The sequence below is a fragment of the Zalophus californianus genome, chromosome 8 (assembly GCF_009762305.2).
Source record: "Zalophus californianus isolate mZalCal1 chromosome 8, mZalCal1.pri.v2, whole genome shotgun sequence".
Taxonomy (NCBI): Eukaryota; Metazoa; Chordata; class Mammalia; order Carnivora; family Otariidae; genus Zalophus; species Zalophus californianus.
Genome location: NC_045602.1, coordinates 50,597,233 through 50,610,922, shown reverse-complemented (window position 1 = coordinate 50,610,922; position 13,690 = coordinate 50,597,233). Strand labels below are relative to the sequence as shown.

The window sequence follows — 13,690 nt, the reverse complement described above, 5'->3', positions numbered from 1 at the left end:
ATTGACGCCATTCAAGATTCAGGCACAACTGATGTTAGAGAAGCTATGCTGAGATGTCACAAGATGAGAGAGGGAGATCGCTTCACACTGATGGCAAGCTCAGTGTCAAGTCCTGAGGAAAATATGCTCTTGACTGCTGCAGATGTTCTCACATCAGACCCATCATGATGCAAAATCATGCAGATTGTGAACAGCTAATGAAGCACCCCGTGTAAAAGGGACAGTGTGGGGAAGAAGAAAGAGCAGTAGACAGAGAGGCAAATGTGCAAAAAGAGTCCTCAAGAAGAAGGCGACGGGGGAGCTTGCCCCCTGATCCACCACAGGAACCGACGTGCAGACCGGCGGAGTTAGGAGTCCAGACCCACCCATAGGGGGAAAGGAGTCTATGGTAAAGCAGTGACATCAGCTCCCAGGAAAGGACCATTCAAACGCGAAAGCAAAGCGATGGGCTATGGGGCTATTCCTTTGGGGAAAACAAAATATCTTCACTCCTTGGTTCTAAGATGCATTTCCCCACATTTTAATGTTTCAAAAGTCATGATGTGCCTAACAACGGACGGCGGGGGGGTAGAGGAAACCTGTGCATGTGTAAACTTTGCCACGTGTAGAGGTTCATTCAAGTGTCACCTCAGCTACCCAGAGCAGTCTGCACAGAATCTGAACTTAAACTTAGATTCCTAATTGTTGCCTAAAACATCTTTTTAGAACTTACACTATAATGGAGCACGGACATGAAAAGTTATTGTACATGCAGGAGATCGTCTGCCAGATACCAGGCAATGCAATTAAAGACAGCAGAAATTGCCAAACCATAGATAGCTACCCTAAAGAAATGCTTGCCCATATGCACAAAGAGACATTTACAAGGATGTTAATTATAGCACTGTTTGTAAGAGCAAATAATTAGAAACAACCTAAATGTCCACCATTAGGGACTCACATGGGAAGATCTCCAAAACAAACTTATATGAAAAAAGCTACTGAGTATGTACAGGATGATTTACTACATGTAAAACCCCATAACTGGGAGGCACATACTGTGGGCCCATAAATCCACAGGTAACGTTTTGGAAGGTTCACACCTCATGCAGTGATCCCCTTGGGAAGGGAACTAAATTTAGGAATTAGGGGTTGTTGAAAGACTTCTACGTTTTTTTACCCTATTTTTCTAAATACCGTTTGAATTTTTACAATGAGAATATAATCGTGCTTTACTTGTCTAAGAAGTGAAAAGAAATTGCCAAACTTCCTAAAGTAGATCATAAACATTTGAAAGCCAGCAGGGATTGCTATGACCTTCTCACGGTTCCTACATATCTGTGGCTATAGGTGGGAAACTTCCTAAAGAAGCTGATTAACTTCAGGAATAGTTTTTCCTTCAGGTGAAGAAAAAAATGAAACCACAAATATAACCAAGTAGGAAATGCAGACAAAAAGAAAAATCCCCAAATTCTTTTATATGCTTTGAAATTATACTGTTGGTTTTAAAGGGGCCAAAAGGGTCAAGACTAGAAACAGGGTGAGAGAAAGCAGTGGTGGGCCGTGATGCTGTGTTTAACAACCGAAGTCCAAAAGAGAAGTGGAAAAGGTAAGCAGGACTCAGACTCAAACTCCATGATCTTGAAGAAAGTGGCTCAGATTGGATGTGTAGTGAAGGCTTGTTTACTCCTTCGCGTGAGCAGGAAATACAGTCCTCTCCCCTTCTGAAAGGCTACTGTATTGATGCCCCTTTTAACTGAGGCATCTGAGCATTGAGAAATATGGCATCTGAATCTGTGAATCATATTTTAAGACATGGGGAGCTGGGAAAATATATTTTATGTGACAAAGAGCCGCTACTACTCATCAGCAGAGGGTCATGGTGACTGACTCCCAACAGCTATGCTACCCCCAGAGGATGAGTCTTAACTAATTGTAACAAATCCCTCCCTTGCCAGTGATGGACTGAGGAGGGGACATGTGACCAGCCCAAGCCAACGAGGGATGTCTGCAGGGGACTTCTGGAAAAGGTCTCCTCTCATTGAAGGAGCAGGTGCAGGCAGACGTCTGGGCAGGTGGTGGGTCTGCTTGTGGTGCTTGGAGGTGCTGCTGCCATTTTGGGACATGAAAGGGGCCAGTCTGCAGCTGAAGCCCCTGGCAGACCACAGAGGTGGAAGGAAAGGCCCCGGGTGCCTCACTCGGCACTTGACCTTTGTGAAGTAATACATTCATTTCTTACTTAAGCCAGTGTGAGTCTGGTACTTTTGGCCAAAAACATTCATAAAATGTATAAAGAGCTTTAACAGTTATTAAGAAAAAGGTACAGTTATCAAAATCACCAAAATATTCGAGTAGGAATTCTTAAAAGAAATAGTAAAAATTCAATGAATATGAACTCAATCTTACTAAAAGTCAAGGATAGAGTTTTTAATCTAGAGAAAAATCTATCTGCAGGTGTTCTTTCGATGTGTTGGAGACTGATCCTCATTGGTTAAGTGGTTTACGAATAGTGTGTGGCTCGTTTTCTCACTTTGTTGATGGAGACTTCTGGCATATGGTGTAACATGTCATCGAATAAGCAATCCTTTCCCCTCTGGTATGCACTTTTTGTGTCATCAAGAAACTCTGCCCCTCCCCAGTGTTCATCTCTATTTTCTTCTAGAAGCTTTAACATTGTACTTTTCATATTTAGGTCTTTAATCTCTCTGGAATTTATTTTTGTGTATGGTATGAAATAGGGATCTCCTTCTCTCTCTCTCTTTTTTAAGATTTTATTTATTTATTTGACAGAGAGAGAGAGAGAGAGTACAAGCAAGGGGAGCAGCAGGCAGAGGGAGAGGGAGCCCAACACAGGGCTTGATCCCAGGACCCTGGGATCATGACCTGAGCCAAAGGCAGATGCTTAACAGACTGAGCCACCCATGTGCCCCCTTTTTCTCTCTTTTCTATTTGAAAACCCAAAAGCCCAATAAAGTTAAGAAAAATTTCTCAACCATTCTGGGAATTGGAAAAATGCAAATTAAAAAGAGAAAAGAACCATTTCAGATAGACAAAAATTTTTCAAGATTGATAACACCAAATGTGGGGAAACCAAAATGTAACCCTTGCAGGCGGAGTAAAAAGCCAGTATGCTCATTTGGCAATACTTAGCAAAGCTAGATGTCCATGTGCCCTCTTACGTGGCCATTCCATTTCTAGGTACCAAGGCTCAACTGGTGACCCTCAACACTGGCTGCACACCTGAAATGAAATCTGAGGGATGGTCCAGATTTCTGCATTTTTTAAAGCCCCCCTAGGGGGCTGTTTGAAAACCTCCACCCTGGAGAAGCTCCTACTTATGTGCACAGGGACACACATACAAGGTTGTGTAGTATGGTACTATTGCAGCTCTTAGAATACATTAAGATTTGGGGCACCTGGGTGGCTCAGTCGTTGAGCGTCTGCCTTCAGCTCAGGTCATGGTCCCAGGGTCCTGGGATCGAGCCCCACGTCGGGCTCCCTGCTCAGCGGGAAGCCTGCTTCTCCCTCTCCCACTCCCCCTGCTTGTGTTCCCTCTCTCGCTGTGTCTCTCTCTATCAAATAAATAAATAAAATCTTTAAAAAAAAAGATACATTGAAATTTTAGGACAGCCCTATAAAGGCATCTAAAACTTATTGAGGTTAAAATGCAGTTTACAGAACAGTACACATGGTATGATCTCACTTACATTAAATATCTATTTATATAGGCATATTTATGTTATGTAGAGATACAATAAATAGAGATTGCTACATTTTTAGATGTTTACTCAAATTTGGAGGGATATACACAGACTTACCCTGGAGAGCAAAGTAGGATTGTTACTTTAGAAAACAATCATATTATCAGGAGAAAAAAATAGAACCATTTTTATTAAAACAAAAAAACATTCCAATGGCAACCAGGAGACAAGCTCCCATCTTGGGTCCTGAGTGACACTGGACAAAGTTCTCCGCAAAGTAGTTCTCTACTTCCTCTCTTTCTCTCTCCTATTTTGTGGGTTGTATGTGCACACAGTAAATAATTCAAATTGTGTAGAAGGGTAAATAATAGAACCAGTCTCCTTCCAACCTTTGACCCTTAGCTTCCCCCACACCCTCTCCAGAGGCAACCACTCTAGCCAGGCTCTCATGTCCCTGCCAGACACAGTCGATGTATTTACAAGTGGACATGGGGGGACATCACCACCTGAAACACACATACACACACACTCACGTGAGTCACACCGGAATACAGCCCCAGCCCTGCCTTTAGAGGAGGGATGATTATCAAATAGGGACGTGCACCCTAACATTTGCGTGATGTCATGATATTCCCTAATATTCCACCCAAAAGGCAGTGGTATATGACACAGATTTTCTTTTAAATAGCTTGAGAATTGGGAGAGTTTCACAACCCATACTAAAGTGTCACAAACTCAGGACTGGTAATTTCGGGACTGAAAAATCAGCCAGTAAATTTAGGTGTAGGCTGACTCTGAAGTTCAGGATCTCTTCATAAAAGATTCCTGCTAACACATTCATCTTCTGGAAAACTCCCTTTTATCACAGCTGCTCCCGAGCTTAAAATTCAACGGTTCCCTATTAACCATAGGATAAAGCTCCAACTCCAAGCTAACGCCCAAGGCCCCAGTGGCCCTCTGCCCTGGCTCTTCCCCCACAGGCCCGGCCCATCCCGGCCCCCCTATTCTTCCTGCATTTATAACCCCGTCCCCTGCCTTGGGCTTCCCACCTTCTCTGCTTCTGGATTTGTCTGCTATCTGGATTTCGGTCATTATAAAATCTCTGACCCGGAAGGCCATTCATTCAATAAGCATTCACTGAGCGCCTACTGTATGCCAGGTCCTGGGCCTGGAACAGGTGCCTAGGAACAGGTGCCTAGGAACAGGTGACTTGATCACACGGGAGTGCCCCTCACAGCTTTTTGGACCAGGCTGCTACTTGGATGCTTCCCTAACTGGGGGGTCAGGCAGCTCACTGCAATAACAGGCTGTCAGTTTTTCAGAAGATCCTGCTGCTACTGCTGGGCTCCTACTTATGTGTGGAGCATCTCTTGAGGGGTGGAGTCCAGAACTAAACAGACTCCTTTGTTCTGGGGTCTCTGTTTCTAGTAATACAGCTGAAGTCAGAGTGAGCCTCCTCAGAGCCATACACCACCCTGCAGACCTATTCTGAGCACACAGCCCACAAAATCCCTGGATCTTCATCCTAAGCACTCTGGCCAAGTCAGGTCTCGGGCAAGCCTACACTTGTGTAGCTACATTTTTTTTGAACAGCAAGCCTTACATCAAAACTTGCAATCTTAGATCCTGCACCTCTTGCCCACGAATTCACAATCACTGCCAAGTTGCTGTGCCTGTTCCTTGAATGTGACCAATGCAGTTCTAACGGACAGGGACAAGACTGAAGACAGAGCCCTAAGACACACCACTAGAGACTCCCCTCTGGCTAACGTGGCCTTCCTACCCATGTGCTCTTGGGCCCTGACACCATGGGCCCGGACCCCATACCTGGGGTCCATGTCAGCTCTAGGGCTGCTGATGCTTACAACACCCAGCCCAACCCACCGATCCTTCCAGATCCAACCCAGAAAGGTTGGAGAATGTGACCTGGATGACCTGGTAAAGTAGCTCATTGGTCATCCACCCTAGGCTTGCCAACTGAAAGTGTGAATGATGGTGTTAGAGAAAACTTACATAAGAAAATAGAACAGTCAAAAAAAATTTTTTTTAATGAAAAAAAAAAAAAAACCCAGAATGAATGTCCAAGCAGCCATAGAATGTGGCCACCAATGTCATCATGGTGGGGTTTCACGATGAGTACCCAACTTCAAAGCGTTTCTGCCCAAGCACTCATTTCATCACTGAACAAACCCACACTGAACACTGTGTTTCAAGCACAGGGTGAGCCTGGGGGTTGGGGATGAATGAGAGCCAGTCCCTGTCTTGGGGAGCTCACAGTCTGATGAAGGAGGCAAACTCAGGAACAAAATGGGCAGTTCTGGGTTACACACAGGCACACACAGGGTGCTGTGGTCTAACCCTAACTGGGGCTACCAGGGAGGGCTTCTTGGAGGAGGTGGTGTCTGAGCTGAGAAACAAAGGCCTGGCAGTCAAGAGAAGGCAGAAGATGGGGCTGAGGTAATGGGAAGAGCAAGGATTCCAGACAAAAAGGGCACGTGTGCAAAGGTCAAGGAAGGGACCAAGGAGCCTCAGGGCTGTGGACGCCACATTATCACTGACCTGGATGGAAGGAACGCATGTCATGAGGCCCAGCTGATACAGGTGCACGCTGCTGTCCTCTAACCACAGGGGATGAGGGATGGAGGGGGTCAGGACTAACCCTTGCGGCTTGGACACACAGCCATGGCTACCTCCCAGACAAGGCAAGCCAGGCGACTTGAACACCAAGCGAGGAGCCGGGAAGGGGAAATCAATGGTGACGCCGGCTGCCTGGGGATGAAGGGAGCAAGCAGATGCGGTGGGTCAGATGTATGGACAGAAGACCTTCTCCCAAAGACTGCCCAGACATCCTGAGAAGCGGACCCCCTGGTGAATGCAGAGATTTTTTTTTCCTGGTGATGAAATAAGCGGTGACATTTAATGTAAGGGCCTGCTGCGGACAGCGCAGGAAGAAGTCATTTCCCGGCAAAGGGAAGATGAGGCTGGCATTTTGGCCCATTCAGGAAGGTTAGTCCCTGTGCAGGGAGCCAGCTGGCTGGGGCTGAGGCTCAGGCCTCCCCTGAGGGAGCTCAAAGCCCACATGGGGGTCTTTCTTAGCACCCGATACAGCCTGTCCCCTGCTTGGTATGGATGTGCCAGGCAGCCGGGGGTGGGGGTGACCTTCAGGGCTTCCTTCCTTCCCTCACCCCTGCGTGCACATACGCAGAGCCTGGTTCAGAGATGTGCTGGCCTGGGGACACCTGGGGATCCCCACCTCTGGGCCTCTGGCTAAAGGCCCTGCCCCATGCATGCCTCTCCCTCTCACCAGTGCCCCTTCATGGCACCTGCGACCTCGCATTCCTCCCGCTGGTCACTCCTGCCAGCTCCCAGCCCAAGGCCTCACGAGAAGGCTGTTTGCGGGGCCTGTCTCTCCCGGAATGGACTCTTGCTCGTGGAGACTGGCAGTTGGACCTGGGGAGGGGAGGGTGTTTTTCCAATGCCTCCTCGACTGACCTTTCATTACACTGTTTGCCCAGCTCCCCAAACCATTAACTCCCACCTCACAGCACCCATCAATTAATGGAGGGCCTGCTCTGAGCTCAAGCTCCTGAACACAATTAAGCGTGACAGTCCACAAATAAGAAAGAACTGGAGAATTAATTAAGGTCTAAACAAATTAATTACCAGTCCCCAATCGATTCTGATGCCAGCACACATGCTCCTGGGCTCACCGTCTTTCCTAACATCCATGTATAAATAGAAACGAAGATTTCCCACATGATTGCTGCTCTGGACCAGGGCACAGCAAGGCTCTGAAACCACCATGAGGGACAGAAGGGCTCAGTGAGCGTCCTCAGGGCTTCTCAGTACTCAGCACACGTGTGTGCATGCACATACATAGAACCCCGGCTGAAAAACCAGGGGCAGCCTGGAGGTGGGGTGCCCCTCGTGGGGCGCCTCTGGACCACATCCCTCAGTTTCTCAGCTACGTGGGTGAGGGGTTATCCACGTGGGCTGGAAGTAGTCTGGGCGGGCCTTTGAGGCCCAGGCTGTAGCCAACGCAGGATAACTTTCAGTCTGAAAATGTTTATTCTTCTATAAAATGGGGATGCCTCGCCGCCCTGCCTTGGGTCATCCCAGAGAGACAATGTGGGGAATGAGGGGGAACGAAGGCCTGCTGGGGAAAACATGGAGAGCGGTGGGGCCCCTGCAGACCCAGGGGAGGCCTGCAGTCTGTCACAGACATCCCAGTGGGGAGGGGCTGAACTGGGGTCTGGTCCAAGGCCAGAGAGGGGGTAAAGGCAGTGGAGTGAGGTGGGGGAACGAGGCGTCCTGAGCCCAGAGTCTCAGATCTCTCTCTTGGGCAGCATGTGGGGCCCAGTGAAGGGAGGTGTCCTCCTATCTCCCAGACTGCAGGCTGGAGCAGGGCAGAACTCGCTGGGCAGGGCAGAGGGAAGAAGCAACAGACCCTGGGAGCCTCCTCCTTCCCTGAACCTGAGTTCCCAGTCTGGCCAGGAGGGAGGGAGTGGGGAGGCCCTTTCAGGGCCCTTGCCTAACTAAGATCCCCTTCTGCTCTACACTCACCCCCCACCCTGAGCCCCCACACACATCCCAACAACTAGGGCTTAATCCTATCACTTCAACCTACTCCCTGTGAGCATGCATGGCTCCGTGAGTCCTGTCTCCCCATCATGCCAGGGGTCTGAAGGGACAACGGACCCTCTACCAGCCAGAGCAAGTCCTGGGCAAGCTTCTTGGTGGCCCTGATGTTGGCGTGGCGTGGCGTGGCGTGGCCTGGTCTAGCCTGCCATGGAAAGCAAGGTGAATGCCTGGAGGGACCGAGGCCCTGCCAGCATGCAGTGAGGCCTAGAGAAGCTGTCTAAGCCTGAGAATAAGGTGAAGGGTAGCCAAGTGCAGGGGCTATATGACAGCCTGAGAGAACAAGGGGCCCCAAAGCGGGTGGGGGGCATGCTTGTTCATCCTGCACACCACTGTGTTGGCATCTACCAGGGGAGTCAGCAGGTGCTATTTGCAGACGGGCCTGGGAGGACATCAAGGGCCCGGGAGGTAGAAGCCTCCATGTGGGTGAGGAGAGACCGGGGCTAGGGGTGGAAGGGAGGCAGGCACACAGCCAGGACTCGGGCAGCAGGCCTGAGGAAGCAGCCAAAGAGGATCTGCTGCTCTCAGGATCCTGGCAAACCAGGACTATCAGGACTACAAACCACATTGTGTGCAACCTGTGCAACTGGCTAGGATATGTGGGATCTCAAGACCCCTCAGCAGTGGCTGGACCTGCAGGTTCCTCTCGGATAAGACAGGAGGAGGATCAGGCTGGAGACCAAAGAGGGACAGGTCAGAAAGTCTCAGGTGGGGATGGCAGACAGGGTCAAACCTGAAGGCGGGGCCTTTCCTCCTGAAGGAGCTCCAGAGGTTAGGACAAGCCCCAAGGTCATACAGCAAGACAGCCGGCAGAGCAAGGCTAGAACGGACCCCCCTGGCAAAGTCCTTGTCTGCATAGCTTGTCTCAAGGACAGATTACATCTCAGCCAAGTCCCAGATCCAGTCCAGTGCAGCTAAGAGCTGCCACCTTCTGAGGCTGCAACTGACCCTCCAGCCCAGGAGAGTGAGGAACGCAGGATCGGCAGCCTTGTTCGCTCAATTAGGTCCCTTAACAAAGTCAGATCTAAAGAGTTATTCCATTAGTGGCCCATGCCAGAAATAGCTGAGAGTTCATTAAAAGTGTGGAGTTGCTATAGCAATTATCTGGGTCAGCTGAGGCTCACCCAGGCAGCTGGTCCTGGGAGTTCATTAGCCTCTGGCCATTAAGGAGGTGGGGCTGCCAGGTAATGATCTCCCACCTTCTCGCAGGGGCTTTGCAGGTGCTCCCAAGCACTATCCTATGAATGGAATCCAGTCTGTGGTCTCGTTTGATCCTCCCATGGCTCTGGGTTGTAGGAAGGTAGGTACCCGAGCTCCCATTTTACAGGTGGGGAAGTTGAGCCCTAAAGGTGAAGCATGAGATTGGGACCAGGAACCTGGATCTGACTCTGGCTCTTCAGACTGAGCCTTGGCACACGGGAGGTCACAGGACCTCACACCGCTCCTGGGCTGGCCCCCATCTTTGTCCTCTGGCATCAAATGGGGAGCTTGGTGTCATGGTTCAAGTGTATACTTCTCTTTTGATGACCAATCACGTACTGCCTCATGCTTCTGTCAATGTTGTTTCTTTTTCAGTTTAAAAACTTTTACTGCAGCGCCCTCTTCCCAAGCAAGGTGGGGGGTTCTCAAGAGCCAGGCTGGGCTTGATGGGATGCCTCAAGGCATCTCCTGGGAGCTCAGAGGCTCCAAGACCAGGAAAGTCTCGGCTGAAGGCAGCGAAATCCCCCCCCCCCCACACACACACACGCATGCACATGCTCCACAATTACCTGACTATGAATGGAGGCCTCCAGAACCTCAACGGTCCACAATACCTAAGGGCTCGGAACACTAGACTAGAAGGAGCTTTGGGCCTTCTTTTGTGCCAGGAATCCCTGTGATGGTCACAGGCCAGGAGATACCTATGAGCCCCCCTCCAAATAATGTCCCCAAATGCGTGAAACAAAACATACAGGATTATAAAGGGATTATATTGGAATACATGATCAAAATATTTTTTCATTGTGGTATAGTAACAGGTGTTCTCTTTAATTAATGAATTAAAAAACAAGACCTACCAGTGGATTGAATAAATATCCTAATTTTGAGTTAGTGTTGCATATAAACAATATTTTAGAATCCCTGTAACAACTGTAATGAGATGTGAAAATATCTATGATTTCTATGGGTGAAAAAGCCACGGCTCTTGCTTGTTACTGGGCTTGCTGCCTACATTCACAATGGAAGGATATGTTAAATTTCAGGTAGAGGCTAGTGTAGACATTTTCCCCAGCCAAGTTCACAGGATCCACTGCATTCTATCTACTAGCCTTTGGGTGGCCGGGGGCTAATGCCACTGCTAAAAGCAGGATCTTGGTCACAGGGCTTGTCAGCAGGGGCCCCCGTCACCCTTACTTCTGTCCACCCATGTTTTGCTCTAGTCGCCCACACCAGGAGACCCCCGATGTCAGAAGCGGTCTGGAAAGGCAGTCCAGCTCCCCAAGAGCCCTGCAACCCCGCACACGCAGGTGTGACACTCACATGCCTGTCCACGTGCAGGGGCACCTCGGCGCAGGTGCAGGTCTTACCTACAGCGGGGAACGGCACAAATCTCTGGACAAGAAGGCGGGTGGCCGGGGTGAACTTGTTGGCTTTCTGAACCAGGACATTAAGGCCCACCTTAGGAAGAGAGAAGAGAACGTGCATGCGTGGTGCTGCAGGGGCCTGGCAGGCTGGGGCAGGAGCAGAGTGAGCGGCACCGTCTGCCCCAGACCCCAAATCCTCAGCGTCGCCTGTTCCAGTGCCACTATGCACAGCATAACACGGCCCAGTCATCCCAGTTAGCCAGCCCATGAGGGAGGCGGAGGGGAAAGCCTCAGCCACACACATAGCCGCACACACACACACACAACCTGTCTGAGGAGGGGAAAAAGGAAAGGCCGCTGTTAGAAGAACACAGAATCGGCAAGTAAATGAAGCGTGGGAACCCTCACTCCCACCTCAGCCTCTAAGCACCCCCTTTCTCAGGCCCCACTGTGGGCTCAGGCACAGGCCTAACCACCAGGGCTCAGGAGAAGGAGATCCACACACCTGCCCACAGGTGACCACCGAGCTAAGCAGAGCAGCCCAGAGCAGGACAGGGGGTGCAGTGCACATCCTGGGCTCACGTCCTCTTCTCTTAGACCCCAGCCCCCCTCACTTGGCCTGGGACACTGGGGTCCCCCTTGCCTTTACCTTGGGCACTCCCTACTCCATTCCGTCCCCCATGCTGTCTCTTGTCCTTCTAGAACACAGGTCCAACCACGTCTACCACGACCAGCTCCTCCCATGACTTGTGTGAAAAGGTGCAATCTCCTTCACGTGGCTCCCCTACTCCCCTAACACCCTACCTTCTCCTTCCTTCCAGGAATCCAGCTGAGTGCTCACCAGATGCTATGGGAGCTTTCCCGCCTTGGGGCCTTTGCCCATGCTGGTTCCGATGCCCCAAATGCCTTCCTTCTCTACCCAGTCCACATCTGTTCTGTAAGGCCCACCTCTGAGCTCTCCCTCCAGTGACTTTCTAAGAGTGGGAGTCACTGAACCTTGCCCTGCCTCAGTTTCCTTATCTGTAAAAAGGGACGGTAATATCTACAGCATCCCAGGGCTGCTATAAGAACATATGTAAAGTGTTTAGCATGAGCTTGGGGCGTAAGAGACCTCAGTAAATGAAGCTACATACGAATGTCGCCTCTCCCAGGCAGGAAGCTGCTTCCTCACACGTCCCCAGTCCCTCCTCCCCAGCACTCAGTTCACCGCTCATGATCTGATGCCCCTGCAGGACTGGGAGGCAGGACCACGCCTTTCTCCTCTTTGTATGACTGGCACTCAGGACAGTGGATGGCATGTTTACTTGCTCAGTAAACTGGGGACTGAGGAATCCGTGCATGGACCAACAAACAGATGAATGGATGGAGATCCGCAAAGGCTGGAAAGGGAGTTTCTTGGAGGAGGGAAAGGTGGGGTTAGGCAGGGCAGAAGAAAAAGAATCGTGGCGGGGAACACAGCACAGGCACAGGCGTAGAGGGAGAAAAGGCGAGGCTGCATGTGGCCAGACCGGAGACGGGGGTAGAGAGGCCACCGCTCCCCCAGACGGAGGCCGGAGCCAGCCCCTGCCCCATAGATCCTTCCTGGGAGGAGGGGCAGCAGGGGCCACTGCAGGACTGCTGGCCTACGGGGGCCTGGGGCAGCCTGCTCTCGGCTCTGGCTCACCTGGTAGCTAGCAGGCCACCCTGCACCTGCAGCCCCGCCTCTGGCCTCGACCTTCTGGGTCAATGGAGAAGATGCAGAGCCTGGGGAAGGCCTCTGGGGTGTCAGGGCGACTGCAGCAGTCAAAGTAAGAATGGTGCTGCGACCTGGGCAGACAGGAAGTGCCACCCTGTCAGGCCCTGGGCAGCCCAGGGCCCCACGGAGTCACAGTGAGGCCAGGCAAACCCAGCGTGGGCTCTTGGGGGTTTGGTCTAGATTGGAAGCCTCAAGCTGATCCTCAGAGTCCAATTCTTGTTCTTTCTGCTTGCTCCAGGGAAGGCTGGGAGGCAGGGACATGTGTGGCGGCTCCGACACACTTCACTGGGACCGCAGGGCAGGCCAGGGAGCTGCCAGCCCACACTAGGTCCTGCTGCCCTGCTTCCAGGCTGCCCTGACTCACAGATGGAGCTCATCGAGTCCCGAGCTCCCCAGCTCTCGGCAGCCAGTGACTGCCTATTTCTGTGGCCCCCTCCCCCAGATGCCAGGGCACATGCTCCTACAGAGTGCAGAGAAGGCAAGTACAGAGAGAGGCAGGAGGACACACAGGCAGGTGTTGGTGGTGGGAGGAGAGGAGGAAAGGGGCACGGGGAGGTGCCAGGCCATGAGCTGAGCACGTCACATTAAATGTCTGAATTAAATCCCCACTACTACAAGACTTCTAGATAGGGCATGTTGCTCTTTTTTACAGATTCAAAGAAGTTCAGACAGGTTCAGAGAAGTTAAGGAACTTTACCTAAGGACACACAGCTATTATGAGGCATGTAAAGTTAGGATTTGAACCCAGGGGTCTGCTAATTCCAAAGGTTTGCTCTTAACTGTTGCTATTTACTTTCCAAGTGCCTTCCATCTCAATGAGGGATGCTTTAATGTCTAATGTGCCATTTAAAACTGGCTGTTTGCATAGCAAAGCTGCCCTGAAAAGACCAGCTTGAGGCTGTGGCCCAGATGAATGGAAAGCAGTCCCAGTCAGAGTAGATAGGGCCCTTGATCCAGCCCTGCCTGCATCCCACCCCAGCTATAAAACAGAAGATCTGGGTTCAAACCCCAGCCCCACCCCCTACATTCTTTTAGAAAAAGCAGGAGCCCTCCAGGGGGCCAGCAGGCAGCTG

General features: G+C 50.8%; 1 protein-coding gene across 8 annotated transcripts in view; it reads right to left on the bottom strand.

Moving 5' to 3' along the window:
* Positions 1-13,690, bottom strand: part of SFXN5 (sideroflexin 5) — a 112,894-nt gene that overhangs the window by 30,712 nt on the left and 68,492 nt on the right. For all 8 annotated transcript variants that reach the window (XM_035728881.1, XM_027622148.2, XM_027622149.2 and 5 more), the window contains one exon: positions 10,886-10,976. In XM_035728881.1, the coding sequence (XP_035584774.1) occupies positions 10,886-10,976 (91 nt within the window). The remainder of the gene's footprint in view (positions 1-10,885; positions 10,977-13,690) is intronic.